The 25,791-nt window shown below is 39.8% G+C and overlaps 2 protein-coding genes across 2 annotated transcripts; both read left to right on the top strand.

Annotated features, from left to right (window-relative positions):
* On the top strand, nucleotides 1-6,351 carry Oosp1 (oocyte secreted protein 1). The gene is made up of 5 exons (XM_047517686.1): nucleotides 1-76; nucleotides 2,540-2,721; nucleotides 4,155-4,252; nucleotides 5,304-5,432; nucleotides 6,249-6,351. Exons 1-5 carry the CDS (start codon nucleotides 1-3, stop codon nucleotides 6,349-6,351), a joined length of 588 nt encoding a protein of 195 aa, XP_047373642.1.
* A 4,312-nt stretch (nucleotides 6,352-10,663) lies between these two features.
* Oosp2 (oocyte secreted protein 2) lies at nucleotides 10,664-24,417 on the top strand. The gene is made up of 4 exons (XM_047517685.1): nucleotides 10,664-10,736; nucleotides 19,904-20,082; nucleotides 21,650-21,775; nucleotides 24,394-24,417. The coding sequence occupies exons 1-4, from the start codon at nucleotides 10,664-10,666 to the stop codon at nucleotides 24,415-24,417; spliced, it is 402 nt and encodes a 133-aa protein (XP_047373641.1).
* The last annotated feature ends 1,374 nt before the right edge of the window (nucleotides 24,418-25,791 follow it).

The raw sequence follows: 25,791 nt of genomic DNA, 5'->3' as shown, positions 1-25,791 counted from the left end.
ATGAAGACTTTCCTGGGATTAGGGGTTCTCTTTCTCCTCCTTTCTTTGATGTGGATTTGTGCCGGGGACTTGTCAGGTATCACGTGTGGAATTTGTTAATAAGCATTGAAAGACGGGGCCTACAGATTCTTTATGGTTTTGGTCTGAATGAGTCTTAGTTTGAAGGCTGTATGGAAGGAATCTTTTAGATGCATGATCTTGGGATGTCATGTTTGTGCTCTTGAGACCAAAGGATGTATCCTAACTTGGGAACTTCTGTCTTTGTCCAACTGCCTTTCTATTTTGACCCTTTTTAAACCGTGTCATGTTCTTGGGGCTAGAAAGCAGCGGAGTCTTTTACGGCTGTGCTAGGACTCGGGTTTCTGTGGGATGTGACATTCAGGAAGGGAGCCTTATCACAGCCTCTGCCTTCCTCATCCTTCATAGACCTGTCATGGTTGAGGGCTTCTCCTGAGTAGGTCGACCAACCTACACGTTTCTCAGTACTGCCCCGTTTACCCCCTGCGTCTTGCGTAAACTTGCATGGCTGGTCAACCTAAGTATGGACTTGGGGTTCTGACATTTCTGATGTTGACATTTCAGAACAGCAACAAAAGGTTATACGCTCTTGTCAAGTTACTTTCAATAAGATGGTCCAGGCTTGCTGTGTGGGCAGTTGTAAGGATCCTACCTATTGGTGGGAACGTGGATGTTTTCTTTTGCAAAGCTAGGAAGGAATTGTGGGACCACAGGGTGGACAGATCTGAGAACTGACCCACCGGTTCAGTTTGCTCATGTGACCGTTCCAGTTTAGTGTCCTCCTAGAATAAAAACTCTTCTTTCCTTTCATTTTCATTAGCTGCTTATTTTTAGAGAATTGTATGGAGAAAGATCCATACGTGATTACTCCGTTTCATTCATTGATGACATCTTGAAGAACCCTAATACTATTTAACTTTGGGGTATCATTATAGTCAGAGCACTTCTATCACAATAAAGGTACCGTTCAGAGTCACCACCACTGTCCTCTTGAAACAATCATGCCAGACCTCTGCACTAATTCAAGTCCTTAATTTTTACCCACCACAGATCTGTTCTCCACTCTATGATTTTGTCATTTCAAAGTGTTTTATAAATGTGTCAGATAGCATGTGACCTTTTGGGATTAGCTTTATTCTTATTTATTTATTCATTTAGAGGGGGTGGCATTTTCCACTTAATTCCCTGGAGATTCAGCCATTTATGTAGCATGTGTTAATAGTTCATTTGTTTTTATTGCTAACTATTATTCCATGACCTGGGTGTAGCACGGTTTATATTTAACTATTTTCCCATTAAAAACATCTAGGCTGTTTCTAGTTTTTTTGACCATGTTGAATAAAGCTTTTGCAAACATTTGCATACAGTATGTGTGAATGTAAATTTTTGTCTTCCTGGGATAAACTGCTCGTTAATTTATTTCCTGGGTTGTATGGTAGTTGTCTGTTTAGTTTTTAAAGTAAATTGTGAAACTGTTTCTCAGTGTGGTTGATTCATTCTACATTGCCACCAGCAATAGATGAGTAGCAATGTTTCTTGACATCCATACCAGCATTTGAAACTGTTACTATTTTTTATTTTAGCCATGCTGATAGGTGTGTAGTGAAAGTTCATTGCTTTTTTTTTTTTAAATTTGGATTTCCATAATAGCTAATGATGTTGAATATCTTTTCACTTGTTTATTTGCAATTTCTATATCCTCTTCAGGGCAAGGATGGCAGATTTACACAGTTTGCATTTGACTTGAGAGGTTTCAGTATATCCTGAGGCCTCTGGTTCCTTCTAGTATCCCAAGTGCAAGTGAGAGGTTTTTTTTTTTTTTTCCTTAGGGAGGTCTAGATAATTAGCCAACCTCACTCTTTTGCCCTCATACCTACCCTGTCTCATAATTCCCAGGTTGTCCTAATTCTCTGCCCTTTGCACCCTGTTCAATTAACAGATTATATCATAAAAATTCCCTTTCTCGGATAAAATTATATATGTGGTACAGATATTTGGAGTTAAAAGGTGAGGAATAGTACTAACGTCGCTCGATTTTCATCTAAGTCTAATTGGGAGGCTTTAGTTTTTCTGGATAGATCTTTGTTGCTGCATCAACCCTCAGTGCTTACTCGTACATATCATGACGCTGTGGTTATAGGAATGGAGTCTCCATTGAACAGGGGCCTTAGAACCTGCTCTGTGCTTAGCACAAATGCTACAATAGAGGTGCATTCTTATGATTCCAGCTCTATAAAAAAAATCACTTCCAAGAGTGGAATGAAAAGATGTCATTTTGTATTAATTACTTTTTACATGTCATCAGTGAAAGGCCTCTTTGAAGGATGGATGTATATGGGAGTGTTTGGGGGGATGAAGCAATAATATGGAGACCACTTTTGCAGGCTTGCCCATGTCTAAAACACCTTTTATTTGAGTGAGGGAGGACCCCTTCATTTCTCTTACCTGCCTGTGCTCCCGCTTCCTGAGCTGGTCTGGGTAGTAGCTTCCTAACGGAGGACTTCTCTTCTCTGCCTCTCAGCCATTTTCGTGCGATGCTCCAGCAGCTGGTTCTTCGCCAGAATCACACCCACTGTATTTTACAACGTGCACATGAACCACGATGAGGCATTTCTGGGAAACAACTGCCCTGTAACCTACTTCGTGCCAAATTATTACTACGAGTTTTTCTACCGTCCTCAAGCCTGCGGTATCAAAGTTGAAGTAAGAGGAAGGGGTGTCTTCAACCCGTCCACAAACCAGAAGTCGCTAAGTTCTTATTTGTAATATGGTTTGATGGATTTCTTTTTAATTTTTATTTTATTCTAGTTAGTTGTACGTGACGGTAGAATGCATTCACACACTTTGATGGATTGATTTCTTTAAGAGTCACGTTTACAGCAAAAGTTAAGAAGGAGATGCTAAATACTAGTTTTTTTTTTTTTTTTTCTTGTTGGGCAGTAACTGAAAATTCATACCGTTCAATTTGTGATAGGAGAGGTTAGGAATTGACAGTCTTGAGAGGACGAAAGTGGTTTCTTTGTGTTGCAAGGATTATTAAGCAGTTTTCCAAAATAGTTATTCTTTATAATTCTGGAAATTTGGCCAACCATTACCTGAAGAAGGGAGTAACACTAGGTAAGCATCAGACAGCTTTTCCAGGTAAATGTGTGACACTGTACCCATCCTAAGCCAAATATTCTGGTATGCCTTACGGGGCACATTGATAGGTCACTTAGGCCAATTATGTATACCACTCCTAAAATTATAATTGGGATTTCTAACTTGATTTAAAAAAAATCAAAAAGTCAGTGAAACTTTGTTGTAATATTTTTTTTTGTTCAATATTCCAAATAAATACCAAGAGAAGTAATAGAACTTTGTCAGTTCTACATGAATGTTACAGATTCAGTTTCACAGAAAGAAAAATTCAAGAGGAGTTGAGCATGCATTTTTTTTTCCCCTCCTGGTGCTGTGGATTGAACCTAGGGCCTTACCAGGTGCGAGGCAAATGTTCTACCACTGAGCAGTGGTCCCAATTCCAGGATGTTTATTAAGTGCTCTTAGGAGAAAGAAGGTTGGGTAAAATGGAGAAGCTGAACTATTGATGCAGACTCAAAGACAGCTTTGGCTGACCCTGCAGAGCCTCTGATTCCTGACGGATAAGTGATTGGAAATGTGAATTTTATCAGGGTTGTTCCTTATCACCATGACTTCTCCTCCCACCCCTCCCCAGAAATGAGGAAACAGTTTAAACAAAATTCCCTTCAGGTTGAATAGTGGTAACTCTAAGATTTCACATGGGATACAACTAATCTGAAAGGCCATGTTCTCTGCCTCTCTGTTGATAAGCAATACTTTAGCTACAACTGTGTTTCTCAAAAGGAGGTTCAAACACTTTCTTGAATCACAAAGATCTACCCTGTTTCATCTCACAAGTATTGGTTGCCTTTTATGTACAAGCATTGTGCCCAATTTTAACTCATCTGGCACCTGAGGAAAATGGTCCCGTTTCCCATGAACAGATGCTGTTTATTGTTTAAGGAGAGTGTGACCATTTTTAGAGTGCTCAAAATATCTGTAAATTTCTATTTGAATGCTTTGATGTTTCCTGAGATCATTGAGATAAGCATTCAAACCTCTATTTGTCCTTTTAGATTCTCCAAGAAGTTATTCTGCTTAAAACTAAACTCAAGTATGTCTCAAGAAACTCTACTGTCCGAGCTGAAATACCTTTGATGTGTGTTTTCCGCAAGTGAGTACTTTGTGCCAGACACCTGTCCCAGCCCCCAGCTTCATCTTTACCTTCTGGACAAGTTGCCCAAACCCAAAAGGTTAAATGGCGAAACAAGAAGTGTCGGTGTTGGGCAGACAGCACTAGATCCTATGGGGAACACAAATCCCTCGATCACTGGTCCAGCATTCTTTGAAAATTATTACAGTTGTCCTCTAAAATATAAGAACATTAGGAATATGGAAATATCGAATGATAATGATTTGTTTTTGATGCAAGTGTCAGGGTTACCAAAAACATGGTAGATGGCACCCAAATCAGGTAATTTTTAACTTTAAACTTGAGCCCACTTTCCAGATTCCTAAAGGCGGAGGGGCAAAATGAAAGGCCTACATCATACTACAACACGTCAAAGAATCAAGATCAGGATGCACCATGGGGCCGAGGCTGCGGGGAGAGACAGAAAACACATAGATTAGGACCCATGGGTACAGATTTGACTCTTTCTGTGCCTTATTGATTTTTTTTTTTTTGAGAAAGTATGATACTCTAGATTAATAACAACTTTGATCAGATCTTAGCAAAACTGATATACTTGGGAAGAACTTTCTTGGAGCAATTTTTCCATTAAATTTTTATGTTTTAAATCTTAAACTGAAATTCCTGTCCCCTTCAAGCAACCCTACATGTGTTCTTCCCACAGATAGTAATAGTTACACTAGCAGCTAATGTTTTTAAATCACTATATGCAGATACTGTTCTAAGCACTTTGTTTGTATGAGAGTGTTATTCACGGGAACTCAATGAGGTAGATACTACTATGTCAATTTTCAGGTGAGGAGATTGAGGCACAGAGAAATTGAGTATCTTGCCTAAAATCATTTTTTGTTCAATGGTGGAACCAGAAAATAAGCCCAGATATTGGGTTTCTAAAACACATGCCTGTAATGTTCTGGAAAAATAAGCAGAAATCAATATATATAGGAATAACAGGAATCTGGCCCTGAGTTCAGCCTTGTAAACATTAGGTTTTGAACTTATGATGTTTCTCAATTTTCTTTTCTCATTTTAGTCATTATCCTCTTCCTACTAAATTGGGAAGGAACAGGAACAAACCTGGCAATATTACTGAGGGGGAAACAGAAGAGAGAATAAACGTTACAGATGAAGACACAGGAGCTACTTCTACAACATTGTCATGGTAGGCACACTGAGAAGGGGCATATCATGACCTTGTCTAGGCATGTCAAAGAAATGTCACATATTTGCACTAATGTGCATTGCGCTTAAAGAGCCTCCAAATCGGGAATGGCAAATTCACACATTCCTGTTTGCAGAAGGTATTATTGATCCAGGTCTTCTTGCTATTCTGTGGCTAACTGGTAGAGATCCCTTATAAATAAGAGGTTTCTCTCACTTAGGCATCATATGAAATTCCACAATCGATGTAAAGACAGAATTCCTATCAACTCCAATATCAACAAAATTCTGAATTTTAAAGAGCAAGTATTAATAGTGAGTCTTCAAAGTAGCTTAAATATGTTGGTAATCCCTGGGGAAGTAAACTCAGAAGTGTCATAAATCTTGATTGCAGCTTCTTCCAGGAGGACTGAATACGTATAACGCAGTGTGGTTCTTTATTCTTGAGTCCCATATGAAGGGATATTACCAAAAATTCACATATGTTGATTGGTTATTAATAAAAGGATGGGGCTATGTGGTAAAGAGAGTGCCCAAGGTCATCTAAAGCATTTGGGATGCCCTTCATGGCTTCAAGAAGCAAAAGTATCCTTATTCACTTAGGCAGGCATGTACTTGCCTCATGATAGACTTAAGGTTGTGGTCTCTCTGGAGCCCTGACTTTCTCAAGTTCTTTTCTCCCCTTGTCTCCACCCGCACCCTCTCTCCCCTCTCCATGTGCTTCCCCTGCTTCATTTAGAAGTAGCTAAGCAATGTTTGTGTCTGGACCTTTTTCTTTTCTTTTTTTTTTTTTAAAACCATCTTTCTTCCTTTTCAGTAATAATCCAAATGCTACAGACCCTTGTTTGCCAAATGATTGTACCTTTGTCATAAGAGGAGAAACTGAACTGTTCACCCCTCCATTGAGAGCCAACTTTTGAAATGACTGCTTAAGACTGGGGATTTCAGAAGTGAGAAGTCGAAATGGAATCGAATGATGCCTCAGCTCTGATCCATTTTTAAGAAGAAATTTGCAATTTTAAATTAAACGGCAGATTTCCTTCTTATATTCCCCTTTTAAAAAAAGGAACTGCCCTTTTAACTATATGGAGTTTTACTTACGAATAAAGTTTGTTCTACCACATGCTGTTCCTAATTGTCGAAGGGCTGACTTGCATGTCACGTTAAAGCTTCTACACTTGGTTTAAGGTTTTTAACATAAAATTGCTCCCTCTTCTTGGTTGCTGACTCATGCCCTGGGCTAAGGCTAGGCTGTGGGACCTAAGGATGCCTATTCCTTCTGTTCTGCCAGGATGTCCTTACAGACCTCACGCTTCAGTAGGAGGAGACACTGTAAACAAAAGACAGCCTGTCACCATCCTAGGGAAGGTGGGCAGAGAAGAGGGATTGGGGACATGGGGTGAGCACTGTGGTTCAAGACATAGCATCCGGGTGATGGGCAGGGGGAAGGAGCTGAAGGAAGTGAGGGAATGAGGCCTGCAGATCCTGGAGGGAAGGTCATTCAAGACTGTGGAGGACATTATGCTAAGTGGAATAAGCCTGGCACAGAAAGACAAATACTTCACGACCTCACTTACCTGTGGACTCTACAGGTGTCCAGCTGCTAAAAATAGAGGCTAGAATAGTGGTTACCAGGGCGGGGAAAAGGGAGACGCTGATTTCCGGGAACGAGTTCAGTTAGTTAGGCCATAGGAATAGGCTTCAGTGGTCCATCATATAGAATGGTGACAATAATAAATGATGTATTTTCCATTTCAAAATGGCTAAGAAGTTTTAATGTTTATTTAATTCATTATGCCTATACATAATATTGAGACTCATTTTTACATAAATATATAAGCATGGAATAAAATTTGTTTCAGTTTAGTCCCCAGTATGTCCCTTTCTCCTACCCTGTTCCCTTTCTTCTACTGATCTTTCTTCTATTTATAGTTTTTTTTTTTTTTAATTAGTGCATTGTAGATGTATAGGAAGTTGAAATTCACTGTGGTAGATCCACATATGTGCATAGGATGCTTTGGTCAGTTTCATTTCACTGTTCCCCCTCTTTTCCTGTCCCCACTCCCTCCTCAGTCCCTTCCTCTACTACACCACTCTCTCTTCTGTTTTCATGGGATTCCCTCCACCCACAACCTGCCTTTCCCCCTGCCACCTTTATTTTGGTCTAGCTTCTGCATCTGAGAGAAAACATTTGGCTCTTGACATTGTGGGTCTGGCTTATTTCACTTAGCATGATGTTCTCCAGTTCCATCCATTAATCAGCAAAAGTCATAATTTCATTCCTCTTTGTGGCTGAGTAAAACTTTATATATATACACACACACCATATTTTCTGTATCCATTCATCTGTTGATGGGCATCTGGGCTGGTTTTGTGATTTTAATGTTTTTGCCACAAAAAAATAAGTGAGGTGATATATTTGTTAATTAGCCAGATTTAATTATTTCTCAGTATAAACATCAAAACATCACTTTCTACTCTATAAATATATACAATTATTAGTCAATTAAAAATGAAATAAAGACTATGAAAACAGCTGATATAAATTACCTGGAAAGAGCATGCCCTGAGTCTTCACAGGAGATCAGTGTGGTTGGAGGGGGAAAGTCTTAATAAATGAAGATTTTAAGAAAAAAAAAACCAAAAACCAACTTTAAAATGATGGTAGTGTGCTGGAGGTAGACCATCTAGTTTCCCAAAGTTGATTTACAAGCTTGGATTCTATCCTAAATAAGATGGAAAAACCACTGGAAAACTTTAAATGGAAGAGTAACATGCTCTGACTTGGGTTTTTACCAAGATTACCTGAGCTGGGTCATCAGATACCAAGAGGGAGCAAGGAGGTTGGTTGGACTCTTTGGCCAGTGGTCCACACCCAGGGGTGATTTTGCCCTCCAGAAGACATATTAGAGACAGTGTTGGGATGCTGTTGTCCTAAGAGCATCTGGAGGACACAGTCAGGGTTGCTGCTAAACATCTTCAGTCCTTAAGATAGCCACCAGCAGCCAAGAATTATTTTGCCCCAAATGTCCATAATGTTGAGGTTGAGAACCCTGCGTTAGATGTAGCAGTGGAATACACAGAAGTGGTCAGATCTGTTTATCTGTATATCATCCATCCAGGAATGACTTGCAGACAGGTAGACATGGGGTATGAGAAAGAGAGGCATCCAGGAGAAGTTAGGATCTGTGAGCTGCCATGAAGTGAAGTGGAAGATGCCTCTAAATCAGAAGAGAATGTGGAAGGTGCTGACTCGTGAACTAATTCTGTTTTGAAAATACCACGTTTAGATGCTTGTTAGATCTCTAAGACGAGATAGCAACTGGGTAGTTGAATATGTACCTGAATTTCATGAGGAAAGGCCCAGGCTGGATGTAGAAAATTTGGATTCATTCTCAAAATGTATTAAAAAAAATCTAAAAAGGCACATTTTACATTGCTGGTGGAGTTGCAAATTGGTGCAGCCATTCTGGAAAGCAGTATGGAGATTTCTCAGAAAACCTGGAATGGACCCACATTTTGACCCAGTTATCCCACTCCTCGGTTTATATCCAAAGGACTTAAAATTAGCATACTACAGTAACGCAGTCACATCGATGTTTATAGCAGCTCAATTCACAATAGCTAGATTGTGGAACCAACCTAGATGCCCTTCAACAGATGAATCGATAAAGAAACTGTGGTGTATATACACAATGGAATATTATCCAGCCATAAAGAAGAATAATATTATGGCATTTGCAGATAAATGGGTGGAATTGGAGAATATCATGCTAAGTGAAATAAACCAATCCCCAAAAACCAAAGGCTGAATGTTTTCCCTGATAAGTGGATAATGACATATAATGGGGGTGGGGGGGTGCAGGGAAGGGAAGAATGGAGGAACTTCAGATTATGTAGAGGGAAATGAGAGGGAGGAGGGGGCAGGGGTACAAAAAATGGTGGAAAGAGGCAGACATCATTACCTTATGTACATGTATGATTATACAAATGGTATGAATCTACATCATGCACAACCACAGAAACAAAAAGTTGTATCCCATTTGTGTACAATGCATCAAAATGCAGTCTGTAAAAATAAAAAAATAATAACCAGTCCCCCCCCAAAAAATGTAATATTCTTAGAGACTGAATGGGTTCAAAGAAAATAAGGAAAAAGAAGATAATGGGTCCAAGGCTTGAGTGTTGAAATTTCCAGTGTGAAGAGGTAGCTAAGCGGAGGTAGAGACAGAAGCTTCAAGTCAGCCAGGGAGAAGTCAGCAAGGCAGACTGGAAGTTAAACCAGGATAACGGGGTTCCCGAGAGCCCAATTGCATTAACGGTTACTGAAAGGTCAAATAGGACATGAGTTAAGAATTAACCATTGGATCCAGCAATGTGGGGGGCTGGGATGACTTGAGAACAGCAGTTTGGATGGAGCGGTAAGGGCAAAAGTCTGTTCAAGAGAGGATGGGAAGAAAGAAAGGAACCCAAAAGAGTGGATATGAACTGCTCTCCCTAGGAGAATGACTGTAAGAATAGAAGTGGGTAGTTCTTAGGGAAAGTGGAGCGGGAAACCAGTGTACAGGTGGAGGGAGTAAGGTGGATTGCAGAAATGCTGAATACAGGTGGTGGGTGGCGGGTTCAGCCACAGCTGAAAGGCAGGTGGAGTCTTCTTGTGCTATGTAAACTACCTCCACAGTGACCAAGACCCTAGAATCAAGACACCGTGTGAGAATTCTGCAAACGTTCTCTATTGGTAATATAGACTTAAAGAGGAAACAGATTTCTGGGGGCAACTGATGTTGACCTACTCTCTTGAATTTGGAACCCATGTGAACCGGGCGTCATGGTGCATCGTTGTAAACCCAGCCGTTTGGGAGGCTGAGGCAGGAGGATTGCAAGTTCAAAGCCAGCCTCAGCAACTCAGTGAGGCCCTAGGTCACTTAGCAAGACCCTGTCTCAAAATAAAACATAAAAAGGGCTGGGATGTGGCTCAGTGGTGAAGCACCCCTGTGTTCAATTCCTGGTGCAAAAAACAAGCAAGACACCCCTACCCCTTCCCCGCAAGCAAAAAGGAACTCAGGAGATAGGCGAAGGGTCAGATTTTAGGATTCTGGGCTGAGTGTTGGGAAAGGCCCAAGGATGTGTCCATGGGCAACACCTGAGCTCCCCTGGAGCTATAAAGCAACCCAAGGCAGCCGGCTTTCACCTCGTTTCTGTGTCCTGAGGCTCTGCCTCTGGTCTGGCGTCATGAAGGCTCCCGGGAAGCTAGCTTTAATTCTCCTTGCTGCCGTGACTTTGTTTGGATACAGTGCACCCACAGGTATAGAAGAGAGATCTGTTCTTAGATGTAGCTTTGGTGACGTTTGGGCACATGGACATGCTCCACGTGTGTGTTGAGTGAGTGAACTGATTTCTAATTCGACTCCGATTCTTGCCGTTTTGGCCGATACTAGGAAAGGGGTAACTAAGGGTTTTCTGATTCTAATGACACTTAGGGTCAAATAAGTGGTACTATCTTATTTCCTTTTTATCAACTAACGTGCTGAGGTCAGACTGACATTATTTTACTTTTATGAAACTTTTTTTTTTTAAAGGAGAGGACCACTTTTTTTTTTTTTTAATACCTGTATTTTAATTATTTATTTTTATGTGGTGCTAAGGATTGAACCCAGTGCCTCACACGTGCTAGGCAAGTGTTCTACCGCTAAGCCACAATGGCAGCTCTGTGAAATTCTCTTTAAGCATCAGATATTTTCTTCTGATCCTAACTCTGCCTTTTCTCATCTGCCATGTTCTTCTTCCATGTTTGAACCTCACACCAGCAGAATTTTCAAGAAATCAGTTGACTGACCAATTGCCATCCATAATGTTCTTCCTAAATTAATTTTCTTTCTTTCTTGGTAATAGGGGTTGATTGAACCCAGGGCCCTGTACCAGTCAGCTAAACCCCTAGGCTTTTTCTCTTTCTCCCCCCCACCAAACAGGGTTTCAGTAAGTTGCCCAGGTTGGCCTCAAACTGGTGATCCTCCTTCTTCAGCCTCCCAAGTCAACAAGATTACAGACCTGTACCATCATGCTCTGCCCTAAATTAATTTTCTTATGCTGTTCCTCCTCCAGCTTCTGCAGGAACATTTTATATTGATTGAATCCTGCTTTTTCATTGCTATCTCCCTGACCTCTTGCATGTAGCAGATCAGGAAATCACTGGCCAGCCTAGGCAGTGAGCAACTGCACTGGACATAAGTAACTGTCAGCACACTGTGTTAGCCTTAGGAGGCTGGGTGACTGCTCAGTGAGTTTTGGGAGGACCCCTCCCTGCTAGCCTGGTTTACAGATCTGTCTGCAAAGTGGGTTTGGCAGACAGGAGTTTTGAGGTCCTGGTCCTGAGATAATTGGTAATAAATAAATATAACTAAACCTGGAATGACTCAATTAGACTTCAGTGTTACTATATCTAGCAAAACTTCAGTGGCAGTGAGACCTTATCTGATTTTTTTTTTTTTTTTTTTTTTTTTTTTTTTTTTTTGGATAGGATTTTGTCATTATGACTTCTGCTGATGGTAGCAGCAATGAGTGTCACTTGGAAGCAAGATTGTGGGAGGGGGATTTTGGAATTGAGACGTCTAGCCCATGCATGCGACGTACAATTGGAGTATAATGTGAACATGGTTTTGTGGACCTGAATCTTGAGGGGTCAACCCGCTAAGATCAAGCATTGTTGAAAGACGGGGGTCATTAAAATACACAAACCCTTGGCAAGAAGAAATAGGTGCAGCCTTAGGAACATAAATAGACCAGGAGGGATTTCCTAGGAATACAGTGAATATAAGTTTTTTGTGCCTTTTAGTCAGAGGGGTGTGAAGGAGAGTGAGCAGCAAGTATCTAAAGTATATGGCGAGTTTTAGTTACTCAGACATGTTTCTTTAAATACGATTTTTAAGTGTGAATTGAAAAAGGCTGCCCACTGGCTAATCGTCTTGGTGTAGTGGCTCATTGAAGTCTTGTGGAGTCGCAGGTGTCTGGGAAGAAGGGAGCCAATCAGGGGTGACTGCAATTTCAAGCTTTCTCAGGTGAAGGCATTTTAAGTACTTTGAATTTACAGGAATTTGTTCCCCACCTTCATCCTAAAGACCAGGCATTTTTAGCAATTAGATTTGGGTTCCTTTGAAATGACTTTTAAAAATAACATTAACCTATACATGTATATAAATGTTTATAAAGTTTTGCCTAGTAAATTACTATAAGTTGAACCCCTAACTAACCACCAGGTCAAGAACAGGAACAGCACCCACAACACCTGGAGAAGCTTTTCCCTAAGAGAATGCCTGCCAATCTCTTCCCCCAATTTAATCACTACCTTGAATTTGTAATTATTTTTTTGTGTGTTGCTTTCTACTAAGTGTGCACCCCTAAGTTTATGGGCTAATTTTGTATGTTTTTCACTCTCGTAAATATGATTTCGTGTTTTGGCCTCTTTTGCACTCACCATGAGTATTGTGAGCCTTCTCCATGTTATAGCTTGATTTCGAGTTCTGCAGTATTCTGCTGTATAAGCACACTACACGTCATTAACTGATAATTAACGAATGCAGGCTTGTACCTGGTTTTAGTGCACACACATACACACATGCAGTTTTTTGTTTTGAGGAAAAGGAAAAGAGTTTCATTGCTTTGCTAGCAAAGGAAAAACAGGGGAGGAGGCTGATTCTGCCCCTCAGGGGGCACGAGGGGTTTTTAAAGAGGTGATTCAAAGGTACATTCCATGTATCCTCGTCAGAGTTGTAATTCACTTGTTAATTTGGGGACAATCATTTAGATGAGATGATTAATTAGGTGATTAGATCTAATCAGTTGGATCTTCTGGGGCCATCCCCACAGTCTGAACTGCTTCATTCCTGTGGTGGGTGTCTGCCCAAGCGCAGGTGGCTCTGCCTGGCATGGGGAAGAAAGGTGATCCTGTTTCCCCTGAGATTAGAGAGGGGGAGAGATCAGGGAGGAGCAGGGAGAGAGAGGAAGAGAAAGTAACATGTTCATTGAAAAAATAAGTTCCAGTGGCAGAGCAGCAAGGGCTGTATTCAAAGCATCAAGTGGACACTGTTACATTTCCCCACTGTCAATTTCTGCACTCCCTTTCTGTGGAAAAATGGGTGGCTAACATCTCCATGCTGCTTCCTGCTGAGAGAGGGTGAAGTTGGGGGAAGTGACCTGAAGTCCTTGTTCTCTATGGGATGGGCATGGACAGTTAAGGGTGTCCAGCATCAGAGCAGTCCAGAGGTCCATGGGGGCACCTGGTGGGTGACTGGACAAGGTATACAAAGGCAGGGATCACGCAGATGGCAAGGGCGTTATGCTCTGCTGCGTTCACTTTCCTTTTTTTCAAGGTGGACCAAGATGGAGGAACCTGTACGTACCATTTAGGGAGAGAAGGTGGGACTTCCCTGAGGCAAAAGAAACTATCAGCTGCCGGGATGGTCCTGCAGTCCCTCCCCTTACTCTCAGGAATAGCTCCTCCAGTTTGACCCTAGGCAAACTCACTTGTCTCCCACCTCTCCAGCAGTTGGGCTCTCAACAAGTTCACCAGCCGTCTTGCATCCTCAGTGTGGAAGTGGGATTGCTTGGAGAGCCAGGCCTGCCTAAGAAAGTTGGAACAGGGACTGTGCTTGGGTCCAATCTGGATTGTTAATTGTCCCTGATGCAAATCCAGTAATGAGGGTATGCTTTTGAGAAAAAGGAAAAAGTTTTATTGCTTTGCTAGCAAAAGAGAAGCACAGGGGACTCCTGTTCCAGAGGCTGCAAATCTCCACATACAGTTTTGATGTGTGTATCTAGAGGAGGGTGGTTCACCCTTTAGATCCAAAAAAGTTTTCTGAAAAATTTGTACCAAGTTTATGAATGCTCTGGTTGCTTCACAGCTTGGCCCAAACTTGGATTTATCAGTACTTTTCATTGTATTCACTTTAGTGAATGTTTGGTGATATTTCATGGTAGTTTGAATCTGCATTTTCATGTTGAAAAATGAAGTTAGTCATCTTTAAATAAGTTTGCCATTTGAAACAGTTTTTGGAAGTGCCTATACCAGTCTCTCATCTACCTATTTTTCTATTGACTTTTTCTTGAGAAATCTTAAGATTTCTACATATATTCTGGATGTGAACCAGTTGTATATGTGCTGTACACATTCTCTCCCATGCTCTGGCTTTAGCATTTAACTTTCTTAGTGGGGTCTTTCTGATGCACAGCTCTTCATGTTGCTGTCACTCATTCCCTCCACCTTTTCCTTTATAGTTCATGTTAAGAATCTTACTATGGGCCTGGGAATATAGCTCAGTTGGTAGAGTGCCTGTCTTGCATGCACAAGGCCCTGGGTTCAAACCCCAGCCCACACACACACACACAAAAAGGAATCTTACCTGAGCCCAGGCCAAACAATAATGAAAAAGTCTTACTTTCTCCCAGTTTTGCCTTGCTATAAACACTTAGCTAAACATTATGCCTAATACTTACTCTGTGTATCATATGAATGGTGAATCAAGTTGCTTGTACATAGGAAAAAAATTGTCTCAATCCTAGATATTGCAAAATTTCTCTTGCCCTTTCTGCTCTATTATACCATCATTATACAAAATCAAGTGTCCATAAATTCATGGATATTATGTTTTGGTCTATCTGTTTATCCTCAATTCCTGGCTTCATTATGCTGTTTTTATTATAAGTGTTGATATTGAGTGCTCCATTTTACATTTAAATCGTGAACTTTAGATTCTACAGATATCAAATAGAACATTAGTGGAATTTTGAATATATTTTTCATTATAGGTTATTTTTGGTTAAAATTAAGGTAGAGATTGCTTGACTGAGCCATCAGTCCTCTGGAACCAGTTAGGATGATTAGGTTTACAATCTGATTGGTTAGTCAGTTTGAGGTTTTTATGTTTATTTTTTAAAGATGGAAGCATAATTTTGGAAATTTGCCTCAATAGTGGATGTCTGTTAAAAAACCAAAACCCAGAGATTCTATGAATCTTCCAGATTTGTAGCCATGATAATTATTGTACACCTGGTTTCCAGATCATAAGAGCAGATTGTACATGTTTCTTCCCAACATCTTGTTCAACGAATGCTTGAAATTAGTTATCCCGGGACTATTTATGACATGTACTGTGGTTTGAATGCTTTACCTCCAGAATTCAGGTGCTGCCACTGAATAGCATTAAGCAGAGGCTTCAGGAGGAGCGTGGGTCATGAGGGTTCCTCCCTTACTGATGGGATCCAGACCCTATAGGAGACTTCATGTAGCGTTTGGCTGGCTTGTGCTCCTGTCTTCTCTTGTGTAAGGATACAACATTCCTCCTCTTTAGATCACATATCCTTTCCAGCTGTGGAATCTATCAGCATCTGGAACTTGGACCACTTAATCTCCAGAACCATGGGAAAATAAATTTCTCTTTTTACAAATTACCCAGTTTCAAAGGTACAGTCAGCCCTCCATATTCATGGGTTCAACTAATGCCTGATCAAAAATTTTACAAATTCATCTTTGCTTACCATGTACAGACTTTTTCCTGTCATTCCCTAAACAACAGCTATTAAAACAACAACAATAGCATAACAGCTATTAACATTGAATTTATATGGCATTGGGTGTTATACATAATTAAATGATTTAAAGTATGTGGGAGGGTGTAGAGTACTTTAACGTTTTATGTAAGGGATAAAATGAACCTCCAAGGATTTGGGTGTCTCCAGGGGTCCTGGAACCCAAACCTTCATGGGTGCCAAGGACCAATTGTTTTGTTAATAGCAGCACAAAAAGATCAAGACATTATAGAAATTAGGAAACACTGCATCCTTTTCCACCCCAGAGGATCAGTTATCATTTTCTACCACATTGTTGAGTATGAAGGTTGTGGCTAAACTAGGCTGATGTAATAGATTTCAAAATACAGTGGACTAACTAGTCATTTACTTATTTTTTAAAATTTATTTTTATTGTAAACAAATGGGGTACATCTTGTTTCGGTTTGTACATGAAGTAGAGGCATACCATTTGTATAATCATACATCTACATAGGGTAATGGTGTTGATTCATTCTGTTGTTTTTTTCCTTCCCCCATTTATTTTGCTGAAGGATGAGTCCGGAGACTGTCAGATGGCCCAGAGCACGATTGCTCCATGATTTCATTCCTTATGTTAGTACTAATGTCCCAATTCTGTCCCCAACTGACTGCTTCTGTTGATACCACTTCTTGGCCACCCAAAAAGGGGAATGAGGATGTCTAGGTCAGTGGGTTTTCTCCAGAGAAATTACCCAGATGTTGTATACATCTATTACATCAGCCGTGGCCTCGTTATGTGGCCACACCTACTGTCACGAGAGTTTGGAAATATGGTCTCTAGTTACACAACCTCCTAAAACATCAGAGTATTCTGTTACTAAAGGCAATAAAGACTTCTTGGGAACAGGTAGTTTTTTCCATAGTCAATCTCCCTGGCAACATTATGATATATTCACCTTTGTTTTGGAGATACCCAAAATGCTATAAGTAGTTACTGCAAATGAGGATGTGCTATCCTCAGTTTGGTCCATTTATGGTTTATCATGTATGGGGAAATATAAACTCTGTGCGTGTGTGTGTGTGCACATGTGTGGATGCATACACACACGTATAGTTCAGAGGGAATAGGATTATTGCTGTAAAAGCCCTCATGGAGAAAAGAGGCGACTGCTCATTCTAATCAATTTCTCCAGGGCAGTAACTGCATAGACTTCCTCGCCTGACAGTGAAATTGTTTCTTAATCAGATCCTGGTTATGTCTCCAGAAAGCAAGTTCTTTGGCACTATAATCCGACAGCCCCTAGTTGTGCCTGTGGAATAATTATTCATTATCTGTTATTCTATGTCACCTCATCTGAAATGGTCACGGGGGGCTGCTTCCTCTGAGGGCAACTACTTAGTGTTTACCGTGTATGTTCTTCTAGCACAAGTTTGGGGGTCTGGAGTTGCCCTTGAAATCAATCTGTTATAGTTCTTTTAAAAAGCAAGATTTGTGGTGTCCATGGCAATATAGTTACCTTAAAATTTAAGTAGGAAGAACTTCTGTTACTGCCTCTCATGGAGAAAGCAGCTTATAGCAAGGAATACTCACTGAGAACAACTTGAAGATGTAGGTAAAGTACACAGGTACTTTTTGAAGGACAAGAGCTGGCATGACAGTCAGTAGTTGGAGAGGACTAAGGTCTCAGAGAAGTGAACTTAATATTCTGCTTATTTTTTTTTAACCTCAGGATATTTGAAAAGTTTTGGGGCTGATGGTGAGAGGGAGATGCAGAGAAACCAGCGAAATGTGACTTATGAATTCACCAAATTTTACGTGAGCGCTCAGGACCTGAAGTGCTAAGGCTCCTGAGGTGGAAGCACATAGAAGTGAACCTGGTGCTTAGAAGGCTTCCTTCCTGAAGCATTTCCCCAACAGGTGCATAAGTCCAGCAAAAAGAAGTAAAATCAAGCAAAACGCCTGTGGTTACTCCACAACCATCTAGTAGGAATGAAAAACAATTTCCAAGTGAACACACAGTGCCGTTCACTGACTATATGAAAACCTTGCAAGATCCCAGATATTCCACCGTACCCGTTAAAAGAGGCTCATGCCAGTCGCTGCACATCTTGATAGGTGACAGATGGGCAGAACATTGGAGCGAGCTAGGTTATGATTTTACCAGGCAAGTGCGGAAAAGTAAGGATGACCAGGGGATTGAGGAGGGGAAGTTAGGCTTGACTGTGGAGTTCAGGCGGGGCACACGTGGAGAAAAAGACAAGATAGGGATTCGCGGTAGAAGGCTGGTATGACCAAAGATGAGATCTGGGGACATTAGTGAGTTATTGGTGATAATTCTTAGAGGATGGAGTAGACATTAGAATCATGGAACAGACTATGGTATATGAAGTCAAGGTTATGGAGAAGGTGGATTTCTTGGTGATGACAAAGGTCTGGGGATAGATACCCGAGGTAAGGTAGAAGGTAAGGTTGTTTATTTTTAAACTTTTAACATAATTTTAGACTCATAAAACGTTTGCCAAAATAATACACAAAATTGCCATATAGCTTCCCTAAGATTCTCCTGTTAGCGATTTTCCCTTGAATTCTTCTCGTGTGTGCAAGTGCACACATCTGTGAGCACACTTGTATATTTTTTTCTCTTGACCTTTTGATACTAAGTCAAATTATGACCTTTTATTGCTAAGCATTTCAGTGTATATTTCCTCAAACCAAGAACATACAGTATTATAAGCTGCAGACCTGTTCAAATGTCCACAGTTCCATCAATCATTCCCTTCATGGCAAAAGAAAAAAATTCAGTCCAGAATCAAATTCAGTATCATAATCATCAGGTCTCTTTAGTATCTTTCAGTCTGTTCCAGATCTTAATATTTTTTTAAGTGGATAGGCTATTTACTTAATTTTCACAAAAGGGAGTTTATTAAGCAAACAAAGTGTCTCCCTGCAGGGTAAGAGAGAAAATGAGAGGAAAAGAGAAAGGGAGCGTGCTAGAGAGAGTGGAAAAGTGAGGAGGAGAAAGTGAGTAGGAGAGAGAGAGCATGAGAAAAGATCGGATAGGCTATTTAGTTTGCAGAATATTATTACTCAGTTTGGATGCTTGCCTAATATTTTCACATGAATAGGTCCAGGTTCTGCATCTTTGACTGAAATACCCAGAAGTTGTGTTTTGTTCTTCTCACTGTGTGGTATCCAGATGCACAAGGTACCTATTGCCCCATAGGAGGATCACATGGTTATGGTGGTACTGCCATGTTAGAGTCATTTATTATTCATTGTAAGGTTATTTATCAGGAGGTGAACAGTAGTTTCTTGGGAGACTATTTAAATACCTTGTTTCTATGATTCTTGCCCAAAGTAATTATTAATGTGGTGCCTGCAAATGTCAATTTTTTTTTTCCCAGTTCAGTGTTTCTAGCAGTTGGTGTGCTCAGGAAAGTAAGGCTCAGCCTTCCCTCTCTTTGTCCGATGTAGCTATATTGATGCACATTTTCCTCTGTGTGCTTTCTTTTTCCATTGGGTTACTTTAAAAATTTTTTTTGTCTTCATGCTTTGAGTGTGCGCTCATTTCATCCAGAGGGTTTGCTTCTACTTCTGCCTGTAGGAGTCGGGAAGATGGCTTCTGCTGAGGATGGCTGCAGTCTGCTGGTTCTGCCTTGGAATGGGAGTCCCGTGCCTCTCTCCCTACTGTGTGTGCTTTAGAATTTACACAGGACTCTTGCTTGATAATTGGAGCTGGAGCAACTTCTCAATTTGCTCAATTTCCTGCTGTTCAGATCCCAATACCCTGACTTTGCTGCCTTTCTTCTAAGATATCTCTTGGGACTAAGGATTTTTCCTTTTGGGAAGATGATTTACCACTACCTTGTACAGTTGAGGTGTTTCCTAGGACACAGTTGTACTGACTGTGTTCTCTTTGGATCTCTCAGGCGTAAAGGTCTACTGTAGTCTCACATGGCTGCAAGTCAACCTTAAAGCACTGACAATTGGCGATTGGTATTTGCTTCCTGATGAAGCGTTTCTGGGATATGGATGTCCTGTAACCAACGTGGAGGAGGATGTTTACATGTTTTTATACCCTACAAGTGACTGTGGCATCCAAACTCGGGTAAGAGCAATTGGTATTTTACTTGGTTGGGTCATTTAGGCACACTTTACCAGGCCCAGGGATCATTCATTTGAGAGAGTTGGTCCTTGAAGCAAGACCAATCTGGCCCAATATCCTATAGAAAATGAAGTAGTTCAGTTATGTGCTTATAAAAGTATTTGACAATTAACTGTCTTTACTAATGTGTGTTATTAGACTAACATGTATTTAGTTCCAACTTTGCCAATACATTTATGAATATTTTTGGTTTCATACAGTATGAGTGTGCTATAGTTCAATTTTTAGGAAGGAAACCATGACTCTAAGGAAGACAGGGAAATAGACATTTAGGAAAACCATAGCACCTAAACATAGATAAGTCTAATTGTTAAATCATTTAATTGCTTTTTCAATAAAGGTCCTTGAAGAATTATGTTGTTGTTTGGAAGCAATAAAGTCAGATTTAATTAAAGCTTATTAGGGAATTCCATATTATATATAGTGTGCCAGGTTCAATTTGCTTAAACATTACACATTGATAAATCTATTTAAAATTTTATGCCCTCAGGTTGCAAAAGGGAAGATTATTTTTAGGACATCACTAACATTTATCTCGAAAACATCACCAAGGCAAGGAATCATGCCTATCTCATGTACTCTTCATCGAAGCAAACCCAAATCATGGCCTGCAGTTTTATTCATCCATCCAAGGTACTTGTGTTCAGAGAGCATTGGAAAATGCCACCCTGGGAAGTTCCCTTTAATGACAGCACTGGTTTCTGTCACACATCCTCAATGGATCTTGAATCTATCTATTTGAATCTATCTACTTCCTAAATAGTTTTGAAAGTAAGAGATAAAGGGATCTTTTCTTATGCAACAAGATCTGACTAGGATGAGACACTGTTGATTTAATATTTTGTGTTTAGTAGAACAAGCATTTATCTCTGAAAATACTAAGAGGTGTCTGCTATCTGTAAATGATTGGGAAGATCATTATTCATCTGTTAATTTAAGATATTTTTGATTCAGGATCGGTTAACCTGGAGTTCCATTTAATTTCTACACTCTATATTTTTCCCATCTTATTTTCTCTAGCAAAGATTATGTGGGCATATTAGGGTTCACAATTGTCAGCAAGAAGAAAAATATTTTTGATTAATGCTACTAGTTTCCAAGGACAGTTATTTTATATGTCTCTAGGATCATTAGATGAAATTTTTCAGTGTTTAGCCCTTTTGGAAACTTTCAATAGGTCTAATTTTATGTCAAACTCTTATTTACCATTCACTATTTTAATCTAGTTATAAAATGTCATATGTCTGGAAGGTGTTCTTAAGGCAACTTTTCCATAAAGGTTTTCAGATTTAAATTGTATACTAAGAATCTGTGATCGCATTTTGGTGTCTAAGTAGCAATGGGACACCGTGGCCCTCTCATTTAAAAATAGAAAAAAATTCTAGTGTTGGAGCAGAAAATAGAAACCAAACTTGAACTCCAGTTTGATCACACTGGGGCCTAAATAGATATTTAAAACATGTTTTATCTCTTGTTCTTTATCTCAAATTTGTTTTTCTTTCCTTTCTAGTCAGGGCAAATCATTGGGTTCTCCATTTTACCAAATGTACTACCAGAGCCATTTCAAATGCGGGTAATTGTCGTTATGTTCCTGTACCGAGATCCTTCTCTATCCACGAAGATGAACGAAGTCAAGGTAGTTAGTATATTAATCTTATTATTCAAGTATGTTCCATGAAAAGAGACAAAGGTTTTTAGAAAAGAAAACTGCATAAATGTGTGGTTTGATACATCATGTACTTACCAGCATCCGGTTCAGGAATGGAAGACGGATGTGTTACCGTGTCGACCAGTGAATGAGTCTTCATGATATTGTCCCATTCATCTGACCGTAGGTGGGGATCTCTTTTAGGGGTTTCTCAGGCTTCGTGGAGTAGACCAGGTGTGTGATGTGTGTAGTAGATGTCTATTTCAACATTCACTGAAATTTATATAGTAATGAGAAATATTTTAGAGTTAATATCTAGGCAGTCAGCTGATTACTAAGCAATCACTAATGGTGCAAACTTGGCATTTTCTTCATCAGAGAGAAATCCTCTTTCTTAAAATCAAACTTGCTCAGAGGAATGTTTCTTACACATGGAATTTTCCCACTGAGTGAACAGTGAAAGGAAATTTGTAAAAGTTCTATTACAGGTTTAGAGCGTTTGGGGACAAAGTATCACTGAAGGGAAAGGGGTTTGTTCTTCAGAGATTGCTTTAAAACTAGAGTTTGAGATGAAGCCATTTACTCTAGGTTAGGAAATTAGAATGTTGTGCCCATTTTATTTTTTATTGCTCTCTGCTATAGTTACACATAGTAGTTGTGTTCATCCCAGGAACTCAGACATGCATGGAATTTGACTTGGGTTCACAATGACCCCTTTTCCCTCTTTTTCCCTTCTCCCATTCTCCTCCTCCTACTTTACTGACTTCCCTTTGCTTGTCTATTAATTCATATTTGACTGGTCCTTCCTACCTATTCATAAAGGTGAAGTTCCCTGTCATATATTTATATGTGCACATAACATGATTTAAGAATTCATTCTTCATTTCCTCCCCCTTCCCATCCCTCCACTGTCCCTTCATCTCCTGCATTACTGATATTTCCTTTGTGTTACCCTACCCTTCCCTCCCTGTTTCCATTATTTTACTCTAGTTTCTTCATATGAGAGAAAACATTTGACCTTTGAGTTTGGTTTATTTCACTTAGCACGATGTCCTCCATTACCATCCATTTACTGACAGATGCTGCAATTTCATTCTTTTTAGGGCTGAGTAGAACTGTTTTATGTGTGTGACTGTATACTCATACTTACACCCACAATTTATTAATCGAGTCATCTATTGATGGGTATTTGAGTTTGTTGATAGCTACTGTGAATTGCATTGCACCCAGTTTAATACATAGGACTTAGGTTAAAAAATGCTTGGGCACGAAATTTAAGTATTTACAGCTCTTGATGTGATTCCTCTTGTGGGTTAGTCTTGGGGGTACAGATCAATTTCTTCTCTCCTTTCTATCCCAATAAGAAAACAAGTTCAGTCAGATAATCCCATCATTATAACATGAAAGCTATTTAATGATTCTTCTTTTCTCTCTTATAGGAAGTGCCTAACATTAGAACATTGCCCACCCCATGCCTCATTTTATTTTCGATGGGAAATGGAAATGGGTTATGTAATGATGTACAGCGCAATGGGAGCTATTTGAGGACAGAGAAGCAATAGCAACCTTTTGAAATGGCACAGCTTTTACTGATACCATGTGTTTTTAGATGTTCTTATGAATCTGTAATTTTAATAAAATTGACATTTCTCTTATGACTGCTTTTGAGAAAGGATTTTAAAAATTATACTGGAGTCAAATTCAATAAATTATTTTGGGAGGTTACTCATTGCATGTTCTTCTTAGGTATTTCTCTTGGCCTCAATTTCCTGATCTGTAATATGGGAATAATAGTATGTGTTTTTTTTGAAGGTGACTGCCTGGCTTCTTTGGAGACAGGTTCTAGATTTGCCCCTGAATCTGGTTTTAGATGTGCACTAGATTCCCACTAGAATGCAGCTTCAAGTTAGTAGCTGTCATGGTTTGAACTTTTGATGTTCCCCGCAGAACTCACATGTTGAAAGCCAGGGCTTCCTGCCAGCAGGGTTCTGAGGTATAGATTTTATACAATAATTAGATCTTGAGTGCTGTCACCTCATCAGTGGATCAATCCATTTGATGGACTTGCGTCCATTTATTACGTCCTCCCTGTTTTCCTGCCTCCTTTGTTCTGCCACTATCTCCCTTCTTCCCTCTCCCTCTCTCCTCCCCCAGGCTCCTAGCATATCAGCCAATCATAGCAAAGCTTTCTCTCACGCAGGAGAGCATGCAGAGGAATGCCAGCATAACACTATGTAAATCACGAGCTGTCCATGCGCAGCATGATATTAGATAGCCAATCCTTGAGCTTGGCGTTAACACGTCATAAGTCTCCAAGGAATTAGTAAGCAAGCAGCCTTTTTGGGTACTTCCTTATTTTGGTAGCCAGCACCCTTTGGCTCACTTCTAGGCGCCATCTTGTCCAAGACGGCCCTCAACAGACTACTTTTCTGAATGGACTACTGGGTGGAACTGTAGGCAGGTGGGGTGTGGCTGGAGGAGGAAGGTCACTGGGGCATGACTTTAGCCTATATGGTGTCCCTAATATGCCTCTTTCCTTCCTGCCTCATGACTGAGTAGTTTTCTTCCACTATGTTCTTTTGCCATAATGTTCTGTCCCACTTCAGGCCCAGAGCAATGGAGTTGGCTGACCATGGACTGAATGTCAGAAACCATGCACCCCAAATAATCTTTTCCAAGTTGTTTTTATCACGTGTTCTGATCACAGTAATGAAACACTAACACAATGGCATTCTCTTTATTTTCTCAGTTTGCTGTCGGAATAGGAAATAGGTTTATTCTATTATGAATGTTTTTTAGAGAATTCAAGAAAATATTTTGGGCTATGTCATTATCCTTCTATAATCCAAAAGTCCAGGTTTGTCTTTTCTTAAAACATATTTGTAAAATTTTTAATCAAATTTTCTGTGCTGTTTTCTATAAAAGAATGTAAGTCTAAATACCACCACAGAGATACAAGTCTTTTTAACATTTTGCTTTTGTTTTTCCTGTTTTGGAGAACTTTTTCTCAATGGGCACTCAACTACTGAGCTATACCCCCAGCCCTTTTTTATTATGAGATGGAATCTTGCTGTGTTTCCTAGGCTGTCCTTGAATTTGGGATCCTCCTGCCTCAACCTCCTAACTAGGATTATAAGTATGTGCCACTGCACCCAGCTTGCTATGTTAACATGGTTAACAGAATGTGCAAAGTGCTGAGAGATTTTACTAATATTGGTTGCATATATTCTATCCTGATTGGCTACAAAAGTCTCTTTGGCCCTAAAATTTCTAAGATAAACAACAGAAAAAATTGTACTGATAGTTTGGTTCTTTACTATAACTTTCCCCCATTTTTCCTGATAAATAGTAGAATTAGCTACCAGTTTAGATGGAAACAAATTTAATTTCATTCTTGTCATCTTTTTTCCTGAAGTCATAAGTAGGATCCCCAAATTTTAAAATACACTTGTGTTTACTATATTTACTTGCATGTTAATCAATTCATTTTATGTGTCAAAGTATATTTTTTAATCCTATTTGTCAAGGGTGTTTTCCACACAAATACATTTTTAAAATAAGCAAATAGATACCTATTCATCATAGTTTGTTAATTTTAAATATACTGATGACTACTTTGGTTAGTATGGCATAGCCATGAGAAATAACTTCATATGGAAAAGCTATTTTTAATTATTTGGCATCTACTATATTATAATTTTATAGAGGTCATTAGTTCACTCCTGTAGTATAGTAAGTTATCCCAGTACTTAGTGACTCAGAATGATGACACTTTATATGTCTCATGATTCTGGGGTGGGTTAGGCTTTTCTTCTAGGCTTTCAGTGTCTGCGTTAAGCTGGAAGATTGGGTAGCATGAACGATCCAAGATGGTCCCACACACATGTTGGAGAGCTGGTGCTGGTGTGCTTGGGCCTTGGTTCTCCTGCACCTCCCTCTCCTTCTCCTATCTCCTCAATTGGCTTTATTACACAGGAAAATCAGGACAGCAGTCCAAGGGGGTG

The sequence above is a fragment of the Sciurus carolinensis genome, chromosome 11 (assembly GCF_902686445.1).
Source record: "Sciurus carolinensis chromosome 11, mSciCar1.2, whole genome shotgun sequence".
NCBI classification, from domain to species: Eukaryota; Metazoa; Chordata; class Mammalia; order Rodentia; family Sciuridae; genus Sciurus; species Sciurus carolinensis.
Note: the sequence above shows the minus strand (reverse complement) of the source record. Positions and strands in the feature narration are given on the sequence as shown.

Excerpts from the sequence above, each read along its gene's own strand:
- Oosp2 (XM_047517685.1), top strand. The coding sequence starts at position 10,664 with ATGAAGGCTCCCGGGAAGCTAGCTTTAATTCTCCTTGCTGCCGTGACT. Across the intron at positions 20,083-21,649 it reads ACTGTGGCATCCAAACTCGG|TCAGGGCAAATCATTGGGTT; the intron begins GTAAGAGCAATT and ends TTTCCTTTCTAG. Across the intron at positions 21,776-24,393 it reads CGAAGATGAACGAAGTCAAG|GCCCAGAGCAATGGAGTTGG; the intron begins GTAGTTAGTATA and ends GTCCCACTTCAG.
- Oosp1 (XM_047517686.1), top strand. The coding sequence starts at position 1 with ATGAAGACTTTCCTGGGATTAGGGGTTCTCTTTCTCCTCCTTTCTTTG. Across the intron at positions 77-2,539 it reads TTGTGCCGGGGACTTGTCAG|CCATTTTCGTGCGATGCTCC; the intron begins GTATCACGTGTG and ends TCTGCCTCTCAG. Across the intron at positions 5,433-6,248 it reads ACTTCTACAACATTGTCATG|TAATAATCCAAATGCTACAG; the intron begins GTAGGCACACTG and ends CTTCCTTTTCAG.